The 17,845-nt window shown below is 39.0% G+C and overlaps 1 protein-coding gene across 2 annotated transcripts in view; it reads right to left on the bottom strand.

The window, feature by feature from the left end:
- Positions 1-962: 962 nt before the first annotated feature.
- Zdhhc15 (zDHHC palmitoyltransferase 15) overlaps positions 963-17,845 on the bottom strand; it is a 110,458-nt gene continuing 93,575 nt past the window's right edge. For both annotated transcript variants that reach the window (XM_048417934.3, XM_087903203.1), the window contains 2 exons: positions 8,544-8,620; positions 963-5,117 (listed from right to left, as the gene is read on the bottom strand). In XM_048417934.3, the coding sequence (XP_048273891.1) occupies positions 8,574-8,620 (47 nt within the window). In that variant the 3' untranslated portion in view covers positions 963-5,117; positions 8,544-8,573. The remainder of the gene's footprint in view (positions 5,118-8,543; positions 8,621-17,845) is intronic.

Genomic DNA, 17,845 nt, shown 5'->3' with positions numbered 1-17,845 from the left:
TTCAAGGTCTCTGGCACACCATCATCCCTGGACCCTCACTGAAACACCTCTCAGACATCCTGTTGTTGCTTGAAGTCATGGAGATCTTGCGGTTATACATCTGGCTTTTTACATGGGTACTGGGGAACTGAACTCGGGTGTCCACCTCAGACACTTTACTAAGTAAGCCACTTGTCAACCCTGAAGGAAAATATCAGAGAGCTTGCTTGATGATGCCAGTTTCAAATATTTCTCTAAGTGTATAATGTGTTGGTTAGGAGCAAGTGGGCTACTACATTTTACTCGCAGGATTACTGCCTTTTTTTCTTCAGGTTATATACTTTTGGAGACCAATAAACACAGTTCTCAGTATGAGGAAAAGCAAACCAGACTTGAGAGCATGTTTAGACACATCAAGCAAGACTTTTCTTTTTTCCTTTTTTTTTTTTTTTTTTTACTGTCATAATGGCAAAGTAAAAGACAGAAGGCGTGTGAGGCTGAGCAGAGGCTGAACACGATTAAGTGCCATTAGCCTGGTCAGTGTTCTATCAAAAAGCCATTACCGTTAATTTCTCAGCTCTACTCATGTAAAAGGAAAACACTGAAAGTGTAGGAGGGGGGTGTTCACAAGATGAGATGTTACAGAAAAGTCTATATGCCATACCTACCAACCCACTCGGGAGTCAGTAAACTAGTGTTTCCCTGGGAAATGAGATGTACAGAATTTGCCATCAAAGTGGCCCGAAGCTCTAGCCTTTACCAACATTGTTTTACAAATTAAGATATAGAAAAGACACAATGGGGGCTAGAGAGATGGCTCAGTGGTTAAGAGAACTGGCTGTTCTCCTGGAGGACCGGAGTTCAATTTCCAGTACCCACATGGCACAACTGTCGGTAACTCCAAGATCTGACACCTTCACACAGACATACATGCACATCAATACACATAAGATAAATTATTAAGAAAGAAAAGACACAACAAATTTATGTATATCGTTTTAATAAAGGACATAGGAAGCTAAAGCATTTTTCAGTATTTCTGCAGCAAGACACATGGTTTTAAGAATACTATATACAGTCACTGTAAGCATACTGATGGCAAAAGGGATTTATAGCAAATTGGCAACTTGAGCTTAACTGTTGAAGTCCCCCAGCATCTTTCCTTTTCTGGCTCTCCAATAGGTTCCGTGCATTATCAAGACCCAGTTCCTGGTTTCCTGCTGTGCTCCTTTGCTGACTTAGACAGCGGGGCTGAGAGCAATTACTCTTTGAATGCATCTTATCTTACTGTTCTTTTCTTTTAGCCACCCCCTACCAAAACCCTGTATCCTGATAGATTGAATTCACCCTGTGTTTTATCTCGTTCTGTTGACAGATGTTAACTAGGCTACTCCAAAGAACACATTTAATAGTTTTGAACACTGTGGCAGGACACAGCCTTAGCCCTTGGGGGAAGTAAACATGTCAAGGGTTGCATGCTGGTAAGAGTCACCCATTCTTTACTATATTTCATAACACCCACATGCAAAGGCTACAGTATAGTATGGTATATTATAGATATGGTTAAAGAAATGCAAGTGTAGCATACACTGTCAATCATTTCCTCCTGACTGGACAGAGTGCATGAATTTTCTGTGAACATGGAACTTGTAATAGGGTCTGATAACGTCCTCTGTGCCTGCCTCTGCACAGAGCATGGCTTTTGGCCCCACTGAGTATCTTAGCTACTCTGACACGAGATATTTTAGAACAGATGAACGAAATGTTCACTTACTGTAATTTTGGACTTCATTAAAAAGGAGAGAACAGAACAATCCCTGTAAAATATTCGCTCTAATGACCTAGCATTTGCCTTAAAAGAAGGGTGTGCATTCATGTCCATGTAAATGTCCACACATGTAGATATGCGTGATGAGAGTTGGAAAGGGTAGACTATGTGTGATTGTTACATTCCTGTCAGTTGCGGCCTGGTTAAATCTTAGGTGTATATTGCAGTAATGTATGTATAAACAGTATTCTTAAAACATACCTGTCAGGACTGTGCTGAAATAGCCATTAACATAAATGCCTACACTCTGTGCAATTTGGCACGAACGTGAGGAAGCACATTGTTTTCCCTGGAAAAGTGAACCCTGAGATTGGACTGTCTGGGTGCCACAAAAGATTATAGCACTGGCTGATGCCATCTAGTGAGAAATACACATGTCATATGGGGCCAGTGAGGAAAAGAGGCACATATTGCATTAGAAAATAAAGAGTTGTCTAAATCACAAACTTCAAGAATTTGGAGTGTGATTCCTTTCTGTTTGTTCTTGGTGTTCTAAGGTGGTCCCTGGGAATTCCTGCACTACAAGTCTCTCTTACAGTAGGCTGTCCAAAATATCTACGTGCTTTTGAATGGCACTTTACCTCTTTTATCTTCAGCTTTTGGAAAATAATTTCCATTCTATTTCTTTCCAAGAACATTGTTGGAACAAATGGAAGAACATTAATAAAGTACTCTAGGCTCTGCAAAATAATACTCTGCACTGAGAGTGTGGAAGGAACGAATGGAGCAGATCTGGTGCTCAGAAATACGGTAATAGTTAAACCTTTCATTCCAGTCCTGCCAATAAAAATATGTAAGAGCATGAGGGAGTTACATAGCACCTTTCAACTGTGGGATATTAGCAACAAGTAGCTCCATTTTCCCACTGTGGAAGAACAGTACCAAAGATTGGGGAATGAGATCCCACAGAAGTACTGGGCAGGGTTCCAGGAAAAGAAAGCCAATGAGTGAGGTCAGGGTGTATTGATTATAAAACAACCTGTCTTCTTGACCAATAAGTAATCACTTAGATGCCTATATACACTCACCAATACACAAAGAATCTATGTATAGGGATATAATCAATGTCTATAAACTAATGGGATCAAAATACTAAAGCAAGGATGGGGTTTCTTCTTTCGTCAAGCACCCAGAGAAACCCCAGTTTATTTGGCCTTTTGGAGATAGTATAAATCTTAAGACACTGAACAATCAGCTTGCATTAACCTGAGCTTTACCCTTCCACTACTTCCCTGTCGTTTACTAACATTGTCCTTTGCAACAGAATTCCGAGAAGGGCTGAATGCTAGCTAATACACCCAACAGAGGAGAAGTTCCTGTTGCTTTCCTGACTTAGCATCATAGCCAGCAGCTTCTGGACCTTAGTGGAGACAATAGTTGGGGTTGGGGAAGGTGGCTTTGATGCTAACTTGCTGTGAAGTGCTGCTTGCACCCTTTTAGAGAAAGGTACATTTGTATAGGACTAGAAGGCAAGGCCTGGGATCCTGGAGCCATGTGGATAGCCAAATATACTTCCATACTTCCCAGGGAAGCCTAGACAAGAGGGGTGCTTCAGACGGAGCATGGAAAGGGAACGTTCTTCCCATGTGAAAGTATACACTTTCATCATGAATCCAGCATGCACAGTCTTCTAGGTTGCTCCTTAATCTGTGAATTTTGAAAGCAGTCCCTAGGCCCTCTCCCTAATAGGCTTACTCATGTCTTGTATTCTCTCAAATGAAATGCAGACCACAATCTATTTATTTGATGCTAAATGTCTCACCTTGGTTAAAATGACCTAGGAGGTCCAAATGGACCCATTTTGTTGTTGCTTTAAATAGCTGGATTGTTTTCGTTCCCAGTTGCACTGGCACCCCAACACAGATTTGTTTGTGCCAAGCAACTCCTTTTCACTCAGAGACATTTTAGAAAAAATAATTTAGTAAGCCAAACTATCTCGTAAGGAGTTCAATTCCTTGATAACTGTGAGCTCCCTGTAACTCCCACTGATCTCCGTTAAGAGTTGGGGCTTTTATTGTCAGCAGCTGTGCATTAGAGTGCTGGTTGAAAAATGAAAAACATCAATACTCTTAGGTACTATTATTATAAAGAAGCAGCATTAGTGTCCATCTCATTGATCCAGGCACTAGGACTGAAAGGAAGGCTGGTTATAAATAAGTGGGGAAATGGATGTAAACTCTCTTAATGGCTGAACTGCCACCGAAGCTTAAAGAAAGAGGACTGGAATATCACTGTTCAGTTAACTCTGTACATTAACTCCTGCTGTGAAAACATAGACCTCTAGCTAATCCTCAGGCTAGTGTCATATCTGAAACATTATCGTCTTCAACAGAATTTTAATTATACCTGAAAATCACCCTTAAATCCTTTTTATAAAATGGATGGTCTGTAACTTAGGCTTACAGCACTTCTACCATTACAAAAGTAATTTACAAAGGCTAAAATAAAGCTATAGAGCAGAGAAATGAATAAAATCGTGATTTTGAGCACAGTCTGGCATTAGAAGTTTTTAAGAAAGTAATTCCTTTTATTTTTTTCCCAAGACAGGGTTTTCTTACGTAACCCAAGCTGGCCTGGAACTCACTGTGTAGAACAACTTGGTCTTGACCTTGAGATGACAGGCACGCACCATCATGCTTGGCCTTAAAATGCTAATAGTTATGCTTACTAAAATGGAAGTCTGATCTGGTCTTCCCTATTAGCTGTGGTGCTTCCCGAAACTTCTGTGATGGGACAGGTTTTGCATTGCTGTCCAATTCTCAACAGTCTGTTTAATCTCCTTCTTAAATTTCAGATAGATGATATAGGATTTGTTCAGAGTTCAGTGAATATTTAAATTGCTATTTAGTTGAAAAGCATGATTAAATACAATCCTCAGTTTTTAAACCTTGACTTTTGGCAGAATTCTGCTGCACACACACGTTTATATATGCCCATGAACATAAGCCGCAAACCCATGCTGACTTCCCTCAAAACTAGAAAGACCCTGCAGACAGACATGATTAATAGTCTTTCATGGGGGAATTAACTCCATGGTAATCTTCGGAATTCCCTTTTCTCCAACTAGATGAATATATATATGGCTTTCATGGATTGGGAGAGGGTAAGAAAGAAAAACTGGCTTGAAACAATTGTTTCCAAAATGAGTTCAGTTGGTAAAGTCAATTTGCAAAGTCCTGAAACATCTGCACAGCACATATTTGAGGGAAGGCCCAAACTGTGAAGCTTTCTATCCAACGTGGTGACTTATTTGAGGATTAGAGTAGTTCTCAACATTGCAGTCTGTAAGCCTCATGGGGGATGGTGGTTCCTGGGGACAAAAAGCAGGAATTTACAGGTGAGTTGAACAACTGTGAACGGTTGCATAGTGACACCCAGCTCATAATCACTTGTAACCTTTAAAATTGTTTTATGAAGATATGTTTTAAAAAGCCAGAGATGGATCAGAGGGGAAAGGCACTTACTGCCAAACCTGATGACCTGAATTCAATTCCCTGAACCCACATGGTGGAAGGAGGAAATCGATTCCTGCAAGCTGTTCCCCGACACCCACATGTTTACCATGGCACACCTGAGCCCCACCCCAAACAAACAAACAAACAAAGAAACAAATAGTAATTAAACATTAAAAAAGAAAATATATTCATATTAGTGTTCTGGATTGTGTCCTATGAAAATGGTTCCAATTCATTTCTTTTCAAGGACAGCATTCATAACTTTATTCCAAATAATGAAAAGATGGATAGAACCTTAAAGTTCGATTCAGTCTATACCACCATACACAGATACATACATACACAAATAACTTCATTCATGCAGTTATTTTATATAATCCTGTTCATTGTTCTTTAAAATAACAATTTTAATCATTATAAAATATTTTTATAAATTTTAATAATATTTATTAGAATGATGGAGTAGTTTATTTCATCAGTCCCCTATTGCTAGATACTTGGTTCTATTTTAAAAATTCTGGCATTACAATAAATTGATAAATAATTATATAGATCTCTGAATAATTCATTTAAATACACTCCCAAAGAGTAGTTAGCTATCAGCTAAAATATCATGAACATGAAAGGCTTTTATAGATGTTATCAACTTGCCTTCACACAAATGAGTGGTGTATGGATTTAAACATACTAGCAACGAATATGAACACTTGTCTCGGTGTGTCTTTGTCAACACTAGGCAGTATAATCATAAAGCCAGCTGATTCAGTAGACAAAATCCAGCAATCACATTTTGTTAATTCATACTTCTTTAGAGTGAAATTGAATAATTTTATTGATTGTATTGGTACTTCTTTTGTCCATTTTCTAACTTGTGTGTTTTTCTTTCCTTAATGAGTTGCAAGAAATTATTAAATTAAGGATGTTAATTTCTGTATGCTGCATATTTTGCCAATGATTTCCCCACATTAGTCCTTTCATTTTGAAGGAAATATGTAGAATCAGTGAGTCTGTGTAAAGATCATGAAAATAATTTCTTATATACAAAAGCTGAAACAAAGTAAAATGTGTTTATTAGTTCTTTCTTGAGATTTTAGTTTTACTCTATGTGTGTTTTTTTTGGCCTGCACGTTTGTCTATGTGCTGTATGTATACAGTTCAAATAGAGGTCAAATCTCCTGAAACTGAAGTGAGAGTAGGTTTCGTGCCACCATGTGGTTGCTGGGAACTGAATCTAGGTCCCCTGGAAAAGTAGCCAGTGCTCTTAACCACTGAGCCACCTCTTCAGCCCCAATAGTTACTAATTCTAAGTTACAAACTTGGGTATTCATTTCATCCTTTATTTTTTCTTTATTCAATAATGTTTTTCAAAATAAAATAAAGGAAACAAAACTATAGTTTTGAACATAAATATGTTTTCAACTATTCTGTGGCTAGATATTCAAGTTGATATCAGATTGGAGATTTTACCAATACCATTATAGTCACTATCTATACATATCTTTAAAGGTCTTCATAGCCCGGGCTGTCCTGGAACTCACTATGCATCTCAAAGACCTGTCTCTGACTCCCTAGTGCTTGAATTGAAGGCATGCACTACTGTAGCCAGATTCTTGACAAGTTTATAATAGTTTTCTCACGGTTCCCTCAAACGTTCTTCTATTATTATCAGAATATGTATTTCTTTTTCCCATAAAACCAATCACCCAATTCATTTGGATAGTTTTCCTTGGAAAAGGTATTGATTGCTTAGAAGCCATTTTGGTTCCCTGGGGAAGTAGAAGTGATGCATTTCTTGGTTTAGTATTCATTCCAGATGTTCATGAAAGGTGAGAGGGAATCACATGGTCATATAAATTTGGGAAATATCTTACCCCACTTTGGGGGATTCCCAATATTCCTTAGCATATTAAAAATCTTAATATGTACTGCCAGAAGGGGAAGGTCCCATGACTTGGGTAGGAGAGGACAAGAAAGGATTTGATAGTCAAATAAATCCAAAGGCTAACTACAACTGCTGCTTAGTGAGTGACAAAGCCCATAGCACACTGAAAGGTCCGTGAATTTCTACTCTGAGTATGCTTATATCCATGTATTCCTAAGTGTACCCTTCCACAACACTTTTTCATTAAGCAGTTAATATACCAAAATACTGCCATTTCACACTACCTTTAGACACACATGCTAAAATAAAGAAGCATCCTAGATAGCTGAAATGTAGGTATTACTAGATATTACAAGTCGCCTTCCCAAAATATCAAACATTTCATCAAGGGCTTGAATAAGTAAACAGACTTAACTGTTCTCTATTTTAACCTTTAGTTATAATTGAGGTTGCATGGCCAAGAGTTCATCAGGCCTTTAAATGCAGCGTCATAAAGGACATGGTGTGATTGGAAGTCATACATACAGTCCTGGGTTACAATTTCAGATGAGCCCCTTGGCAGCTGTGTAGCCTCAGTTTTCTCTCAATAAAATATGAATTGGAACAGTCACCTTGGAGAGTCGATAGAAGTGTTTGGCAAACCAGCTGACACACACGAGGTCTAAGTACCTTTCCTTGTATCAGTCCATAGCAGAAGTTGTACAGGGAAAGGAGTGAAGACGGGAGAACCCACAAACAGATTAAGAGGCTTCTAACTGCTAGCCTTTCCATGGGGAAAGAAGTGACACCTTACCAGTACAGAGCTTTGAGCACTGTGATACTTATATAGCTAAAAGTCTCCGTTTACTATGGAATTACACTGGTTTTATTTACTCGTAAGTGTCGCAAAGTTCCAGAAGGCTGTTCGTCTTTTCAACAGGTCAAAGAGAATCCTGTGCAAAACGCTGCCTACCCCTGATAACAAATTAGTAGCATTTAGGATGTTTGGAATACAGGTAGGGTGCTCTTTGCTTGTTAGTGGCTAAGAGTAGGTTATTAACAGACATAATGGAGTCAGGCACAAATAACTTATTTGTAATCTGTATTGTTTTGGAGACCTGGAATGCACCATGACAAGGCTTATATAATTCACAGTATGAAAGTAAATAACCTGGATGGGATATTTGGCTGTCTTGGGATCCCCTGGGGTCTTTTAGCACAGTGTGAATTCATAGGGAATAAAGACATCTTTTTCAGTACATTGCACAGGGAAATTTTGCACAGAACTTCTCCTGTGTGCAACATGGGCTAAGAATTTAGCACCCTGCTCACCAGAATGCGAACACACTCCTTTCCTAGTTCTGCTCCCAAGGGTTCTTAGTCCAGGTGGCACTAAATGTGCCTCCTTCAGAGTACTGACCTGTTGGAGATGCAGAAAACATGAAAACTGCTACGTTTCTGTTTCCACAGCAAGTGATGATGAGTCTCCTGAATAATCTGTAAGGTTGAAATGTACAGGTGAGTGCTGGGTGCTCAGGGTGTCCCTCAGAGGTTTGCGCTGCTTGGTCCCCAATGTGGTAGCGTTGAGTGGTGGAAACTTCCAGAAGCGGAGTCTGGCAGAAGGTACTTAGGACACTCAGAGTTCTAGCCTCAGAAGCAACACTGTAGTACTTATGGAACCCATGATAGTTTCATAAGTATGAGAACCCATGAAAAGATTGTTACAGAGCGAAGCTTCTCCCAGTGTTAGGTCCTTTCTGCAGCAGCCATTTCTCTTTCTGATTGTGCACCAAGTTGTGTTGCAGGTGTGTGTATGGGAGACCTCTGCTGTGGCACTGTCGCCGTATTGTCTCAACTCTCCAGCCACCAGAACTGGGAGACTACTTCATAAAGTACGTAGCCTCTGATAACTTTTCTTAAAACAGTTTTTTGAGACAGGGTTTCTCTGTGCAACAGCCCTGGCTGGCCTCAAACTCACAAAGATCCGCCTGCCTCTGCCTCCCTAGTCCTGGGATTAAAGGCGTGTGTCATCATGCCAAACTCAATAACTTTTTATATTAACAGAAAATGGACCAAAGTGGTATTCAAATTCTTATATGGATAGATATTTGTTCACTAAGACTTTTTCTTCAACCTCTGGATGTGGTCAGCATCCACAGAGCTCCAAAGACATGTTCTACACAGGAACCTTTATAAACACAGGCATTTACATGCCAAGAGTTGCTTGGTCTCCTGTACTACTAAAATATTTTATTTATCAGCATAATCTGATCCATAATATTGGCTGGCACTGGACTTAAATAGCTGTGATAAGGGCTCAGTGCCATCTGTCTTTAATGAAGAGTTTCGGGTCTTGTTACTGACAAAATTACTCTGTCTCACTGTAATTCCACTGCACACAGCTGAGAGAGTCAGTGTAGTATTTTAGGTTTTGGTGTGTTTCTGAAAAGGAATGAGGGATCTAGACAAGAAGAGGTTTGGGGATTAATAAGAAACATCAGTTATGGTACAGATGTTTTGTTTCTGACCTGTAGCTTTTTGGAAGTGGAAAATACCCTCTGACTCACCTTGCTTAATAAACAGATACACACTTTCTTGACAGTCCCAGCATAAGAATGTAGGGCATCTTGAGATAAAAATGTTAACAGTGGTCACCCCCTACAGCATCCAGTAGATTTTCTTTTATGAAATCAATGTGCCATTCAAAGTGCTCCCAAAAGTGTGAAATCTGACTGAGCCCAGGGTGGGCTACTTTTGCCATTGCATGCTGGCAAACTCACGCTATTGAGTTAATCAGGCTGACTTCAGAGCCACGGCAGTTTCTTCAAGTCATAACGGAGAACAAAAGTGGTCCTAAAAATGTTTGCTCTTGGAATCAGGACACTCTTGTGGCCACGAAATTCTGTCTTCTCTAGAATCTCAGTGTCCTCTCCACTCTCTCCTTTCCCGCGTCTTTCCCTCCCCACCCCTCCCCTTCCTCCTCTTTTTCTCCTGAAAGGTTTTTCTGTGAATTTGCAGCCCTCCTGCAACTGCTTTCCAAGTCCTGGTCTAACAGATGAGCATCACCGTGCCTAGCTAGCTTCAGGGTAGAGTTAAGTCAGAACCGAAATCGGATAGGGTCGCCCAGTCTTTAGTGAGGGCTCCAGCAGAGCTCATTTGTGAAACAAAAGGAAACAGACGTAGCAAGCGCTCAAGCTCATGAACATTCCAAGATAGCAATCAGTGGCAGCAATGACAATTTTTAAGGGCAATAAGAGCACTGGCCTTGCTGTTCCAGAGAAGTGGTGCTAACAAACTCTTTCAACGACTAGCTGCTAGTTGCCTGCCTTGATACATTTTAGGTGTGTTTGGCAGGGAAATCTTAGAGAAGTTGAGCTTCAGGATTTTGCTAAGTGGGTCTCTTTTATTTTTTTCCCCAGAGTGACTCACACTCTGATTTGGCACAACACTCCCACCAAACAATTATTTGAATTAAAACTGTGCTCTTGTGAGCACTGGCGCTTCAGATGAAAAACCTGATTTTCAATTTCCTTCATGGCATCCTTCCCAGGGTGAGATTAAGCTAAGACTTCATAGGTGAGGAATGAATTGAATAAAAGCAGCAACTTCAAAGAATTGTGTTCTGCGTAATAGAAGACAAATAACAGGATTTAGTAAGTCAATTCAATGCCTCCTACAGTCTGTACCTCCGCTGCTTCCTCCATCCCCTGCTCTGGCTGCTTATGCAGTAGTGATTTTCCTATTATCCAATCAAAAGTCTGTCAATTCAGTCTTATTGTATGCTGCTCGGCTCTGGTTTCCTTATGTTATCTAAGATCTATTTCCCCCTTTACTTTAAAATCTAGGTTAGCACATGAACCCTTCACTCTGTGTAGGAAGTTGGTTTTGTGTCTCTCTGTGTGTATTTTTAGCTACTGGTTCTCAGAAATGAGAAGAGTAGGAAAGAGTGCAATGTAGAGAATCCAAGAACTTGAGTCATGATTGCTTCCTGATACATTACTCACTTGGAGTCATCTTATCCTTTGCCTCCAGCCTCAGCCTTTTCATCTGTGAAAGGCAGGCCCTGACTGTAGTGTTGGGGAGTCTTCACTGAGCTTTGTTTTCGGATCCTTTAACCATGGCCCTCTACTTTCTCTTTCCCCATTGTCTTGGTCACACGGATGCATTTCAATGCACCTTATTTCCTCTCTCCAGTTCTATTCTCTTACTCGATTATCTCTGGTTGAATGCCAATGCCGTGTCTACGCAGATAACTCCCACATATCTCTAGTGAGTGGACTACCCCTAGCTGTATAAAAGACCTCTTAGCCTTGATCTTTTTTCTCCCTTTCTATAGTTACTGCCTGCCGTGAAGCTATTATGACACATACCCAGCTTTCTGCTATTCTTCCCATTTCTTATTTCAAAATGTCAATTCGGTCTGTGTACCAGTGCCCCAGTGATCGTTCTAAAATATCTTTCATTATATCAATACTAACAGGAAGCGATAATATTAATAACAACTCTTTTATGAACTCTACCAAATCCTCTACCATGTTACCTCCGTTATGACTCATAGGTGTTACCTATATGTCACTTGTTTCTTCCTAGTAGCCTTCTTGTGCCTCTTCCCTCTCTCTTCCTTACAACTCTCATTAGCACTAGTTCCTCCTTTATCAATATATTTCCTATAATTCTTCACAAAAGGAAAATAACAAGCATAACAAGATGTTCTCTTTAGAGGCCAGTGGTCAAAATACTGGGTAGAGGTGGCAAGTGACTATAGAGAGAAGACACAGAGAAAAAAATGGGTCCCCAAATAAGGAAGCTATGTTAATATTATAAGTTGAGCATGACCTTTAGTACATAATGGCATTCTTCTAAAAAGGAAGATAGACACTATTTGGCAAAAAGTTTCAGGTTATTCAGCTTAACTTTTGACCCCTGAGTACCAGGTGAACTCAGAGCTGAAGAGAGCTTGGAGAGAATGGATTTGAAACAGATACAGAGAAAAGGGGCTTTCCCAAAAGTCACTCATTGAAACCAGCAACCCGAAACCATTTCCCATGCCAGAACTTTGCTCATGTTTCTTCATCCTTCTGTTTCTGGCAGATGAAGCATAAGAACGTTGTTTTTCTTAATGGAGCCTTAAAAATCTATAAACGGAATAGGAGATGGAGAAAGGGAGAGCTACCGAGTGGTGCAGTAATTAAGAGTTAGATCTGGAGACAGGGCCTATTACTCTGCTGTGTGACACTGAGCTTATCTCATCTTGAGCTTCTTTTTCTTCTGTAAAACAGGGATACTGAATATTTACAACTCCCAAAATGATTGACTATTAAAAGTGAAAGTCTATAAATCACCTGGCATGTAACAGGCGGATGTTACATTTCTGACTTCAATAAGTTCTTATTTAGTACCCAATTGCCAAAACTCTGTACTGTAACCTGACTGTTTTCTTCTTGCCAGTGTTGGATAGTTGGAGTTCTATTTACATTATGATGCCTTACTTACCTGAGCAGGTAACCCATAGCAAATCACTCTTATCTTAATTTTTTATAGCATACATTTTATTATTCTGCTTATTTAATCAATAGCATATAGCTCATTAATCAGTGTGTGTGAGAGAGAGAAAGAGAGAGAGACAGAGACAGAGAGACAGAGACAGAGAGACAGAGAGAGAAGAGAGAGAGACAGAGAGACAGAGAGAGACAGAGAGACAGAGAGACAGAGAGAGAGGTTCATTGTGTAGCCCAGGATAGTCTCAACTTATCATCTTCCTGTTACAGTTTGCAGAGTATTGGGTTTATAAACATTCCCAACCATGCTCAGAAAAAGTACTGTAATACTTGTAATTTTAAGCAACGTTTGATATGTCTTATCTTCCAAATAAATGAAAAGAATATTAGTTTCTTCTTTATTCTCCTTTTTTTCCTGTACTATTTCTGATTAACCATACAGACATCCTACCCTAGAATCACAATGGCTCTTGCATATAGGAATAAGAAAAAAATAACCTGTTGGAAAAGATCTACTTACCTAACCATATAATGTCTATATAATAAGACTCAAGTGAAGACTAATTTCGAAGGCCTTAGAATGCATCAATGTTTCTTGAATTCCCACTTGAAAATTTGCTAAACAACTTAACAAGTCTAAGGACTTTCCCATAACTGCTCCCATGTATTGACCCTTCATATCAAATAATGACTGTTTGAAGGAGTGTATTTATTTTTGAGGAAGACAGCATGGATTATATGAGACTACACACACCTCCTACTGTGATGTTCAAAGGTCTACACGCATGAGCAGATAGGTCCAGTTTCACCTGAAGAGGTAAGTGGTGAGGTAATGTTTTCTTCAAGCAAGAGTCAATAGCTGTCTCTGCCTGGAAGATAACTGAACAGAAATTCACCAGAGAGGCATCTTCCAAGTAACATGGCTCTTGATTGAAAGACCTCTTGTCTCCAAACTAGAGCTCTTGTATACAGGATGTGCTTGGAGAGTTTGAGTTTTGATGAAAATAAGGGCTCTCACCAGTCCTCTTAGAAGGCCCAGGGTTTAGAGCAATCTCTGCTACATGATGACAAGAAACATTTTTTAGGAGTATCACTTTATCATCTTCTGAAGAAAACAGTTTCCTCACATAACTGCCCTGATCAAAAACTTTCAGTAGTTCCCAACCACTGACAGAGTACAGAGTTTGGTCTATGGGCTCATACCATTTGATGCCAATTTACCTGCAGAGTTGATATAATAATCTACTTATTTGGTCAGTAACACTCTGTACAGTGTTTTGATGGAAAAGTTTTCATATTTGTATCTTATCTAACTCAAATATTGCAAGACCCGTGAGTTCAAAGATGATAGTGTTTAATGACATTATTAATCCAATATTCTAACTTCAGGACACTCTCACCACATGCTAGTTCATTTCCTTTTGCTATTCTTCCCAACAGGTGCCTTGCCATCACAGCAGACACTAAAAGATTAAAAACAAGTCAGAAACACGCTCTACTTTGAGCACTACTAATGGGTATCATATAAAGCAAGTTTGTACAAACCAAAGAGGAGGAAATTATAGAGACTCATGACCATTCAGGACTTTATTGACTTGCTCCTGAGAGCCTATATGTGAAGAATTTCATATACTGGGTACAAAATCCAAACTTTTCTGGATAACAATTCAACAAACCAGAAGGCAGGAGATAGACTCAGTCAATTAATTATTGATTACCATTAATACCAGAAGGTTATATTTGAAAATTCAAGCAAATTTTTGGTTTCGTACTATAGACTTTTTTTTAACTAGATAAAAATATCTCCGAGGAAATAATTAAAAGTTATCAAATGAAATTCAAGTCTCATTTCTAGTCTTGTTATTTAGAGAAAAAAGCAGTTTTGTCTAGTTAAGGAAAATGTGGGTCTTTTACTGCTGCATTCTTTGGAAATGTTCTTCTTATGACAGTTAGTGCACTAGTTAGAGGGCAAAATTCCCATGTTCCTTGACCTGGAGCTCTCGACTGGATTGTCAAACAGTGGCAAGGAAGACCTGGGTGAGTAGTCCTTTTGAACTGGATTTACCTTCTTTACTAGGAAATAAAGGAACCAAGCCTAATGGATACAGCCACGTATAATTACAATTGGCAAATGCTAACTTATTATTAAAGTCAAAACAGAGTTTAATACCTAATCTGTTTTTTGAAGACTAAATTTGAGGGTGAAGGAATCAATTGAAAGGTCAATTACTATTTGCTCAAATTTAGCATAAAATAAGAACCTGGAAGTTCTTATGAACACTGGAACAACTTGAGGCTTATGCCAGGCTCTGAAAAAGCCACACAGATTCAGGACCACTTGGGACTTAGGTGACTCACCTCCTAAGACCCTGGAAGATCCATACCTAGGATAGCAACCTTATGGAGGCAGAATTAAGGAAGAAGTTAGATGATCAATTATGATATACACTATATAATTCATTTTGAGTTTCTCTGTGAGAGCAAGCACCCCGACATGAAAATTATAAGCGAAGTTGATTATTTCCACCTTTGAAAGGAAACCTGTGTGTAAGATCTTCAGAGTAAATTTTCCTCACAAATAGATTGAATTCTGATTTCTTTAAAAATATTTCTACAAACATTTCGAGAGCAGCTAACATCATTAGTCAATCATAGATGCTGATACAAGAGTTATTTCCAGGTGATATTAGCCAGATGGTGGAGTAAGAGATCTTGGCCTTCTTTCCTCCCACAAAGAGCAAACATTTGGAATCCATCCATTAATTAAAATAACCGTTAAGAGCTCATGAGTCCAATTAAAAAGCTGTAGTCATACAGTGAAAGAAGCAACCCAAGGAAGAAGGACAGTTTCATTTTGCCTACATCCCTTCATTCTTTAAAGTGGCAGAACTTAACAGAGAGAATAAGCTTAAAACAATGCTGTAAGAAAATGAAGAGGACACAAATAAATGGAAATATATCTTGTGTCCACAACTTTGGAAGAGCCAACATGGTTAACACGTCCATGCTACCACCAAAATTAACTTATATAATCAACATAATCTGGATCAATATTACAATGGAATTTTTTCATAAATAAAAAAATAAAAAAATTATAAAGAACTACAAAAGTTTGTAAATAGCCAGAACAATTCTGATAAAGACAAATAAAATTGAAGGCATCATACTACTGCATCTTAAACGGTATTACAAACCTAGGATAATAAAAAACAAAATAGAATTCACATAAAGGCAGATATATAGGACGATGGAACAAAAGAAACAGCCTAGAAAGAAATCTAAGCATATTCTATCAACTATCAATTTTAAACAAGGGTGTCATTAATACATCTGCAATTATAAACTACCACAAAATACAGGGGAAATGTCTTAAGAACGATGTTTAACATAACATTAGAAAGTAACAAACAATAAATAAATGGAGGTTTATCAAACCAAAAAGCCTGGTCACAGCAAAAGTAACAACAAAATGAAAAAGCAACCTATAGAACAGGATAAAATAACTGTGAACTACAAATCTGACAAGTATCCAACAAACAAATTGTACTAAGAAATTCATACCAGTAGCCAAAGCCAAAAAATAACTGAATTTAAAATGATTAAACTATATAAAAGACATTTTCCAAAGATGACACAAGTATTTGAAAAAGTGCTAAAATACTTAATGGTCATGGGCATGGATATCGAAAGCACTACAAGTTGCCACCTCATGTCTATTATAACGGCTGCTATAGAAATTCAAAAGACAGAACTGTGGTCAACTTGAGTGGTAGAATGGTCATGGCCCGAGATTTAATCCCAGACCCACAAAAATATCAAAAACAAAAACTATTGGTGAGAATGCAGAGAAAAGGCTACCTTCATTCATTGTTGCTGGGAATGCAAATTGTTACAACTGCTATGGTGGTTTCTTTAAGAATTCAAAATGGAGCTACAGATGACCATATGACCCAGATATCTTTCTTCTGAGATATATTCGCTCCCATGTTCATTGCAGCATTATTCACAATAGCCAAGAAGTAAGACTGACTAAAATGTTGATGGATATGTGAATAAAGAATCTCTCTCTCTCTCTCTCTCTCTCTCTCTCTCTCTCTCTCTCTCTCTCTCTCGCCCTCTCGCTCTCTCCCTCTCTCTCCCTTTCATTTTTAGGATAGAAGTGACTTCTCCCATTTACAACGAAATGAACTAAAATGGATGTCATTAAGGCAGACACAGAAAAACAGTAATGCCTGGTCTTTCTGATAGGGAGAAATTTTTTAATGGAGTCAAATATACACCAACAGAATAGAACAGTAGTTACCTGAGGCAGGAGAAGACGAGACACCATGAAGAGGTATAGGCCAAAGTCTACGGAGTGGCCATGGAGAGAAATGTGGGGACTGAAGGGGTAGCATGAGGCTGCTAGAATGTGCAGGACACCAGTGTTCTGAGATGCTGTATGCTCCAGCCACCACTTCACTGTATGTATGTATGTATGCAAAAACATCATACTGTATACCTCACATTTTTACAGTAAAATAAGTGACTTAGTCCTTTGTGCTATAGTTTGTTAGTTTTTTAATCTTTAATGTCCCCTAAAGGCTCACATGCTAAAAGTCTTGGTCCATAGCGGGGTGGCACTATTGGGAGGTGTCAGAATTATAATGAGCTGAGGGAAGTTTTTAGGTTACTGGGTGGGGGCATACCGTTGAGGGAGTATGTGGGTCCCAGTTCCTTACTCTTTATTTTGCTTCAAAGCAATGAAGGGAGTGGTGTTTCTCAATGACAGACTGCCATCACTATTGGGTGTCCTTGTTAGCAGTCTAAAACAATAGGACCCACTGATCATAGAGTGGAGCCTTCAGTGTGCCTGTTCTCTTCAAAAGCTGGCTATCTCCAGTGTTTTCCTACAGTGACAGAAAGCTAACCCATTTCACAGGTGGAAAGGAACGGAACCCGGCTCTGCTGCTAAAGTCTTTGCCTCCATTGCTGTTAACTTCACTATCTACAGAAAATTGACTGTAGCTACTCTCCCTGAATAGCCACAGATGCTGCATCTCCAACAAACATCCATGATCAAAGTGTTCAGCTACTAATGTGAAAAAGGCTAGTGGTGGAAAACGGCCCAGGCTTTGTTACCTACTGAAACGAAGAAAGAACAAAGAGCGTTCGGAAAGGCACCAGAGCCATAAAGAGAAAACATTAAGAAATCAGTTCTTTCAGAAAATAATAAGAGGCTCCT

The sequence above is a fragment of the Myodes glareolus genome, chromosome X, assembly GCF_982192425.1.
Source record: "Myodes glareolus chromosome X, mMyoGla1.1, whole genome shotgun sequence".
Taxonomy (NCBI): domain Eukaryota; kingdom Metazoa; phylum Chordata; class Mammalia; order Rodentia; family Cricetidae; genus Myodes; species Myodes glareolus.
Note: the sequence above shows the minus strand (reverse complement) of the source record. Positions and strands in the feature narration are given on the sequence as shown.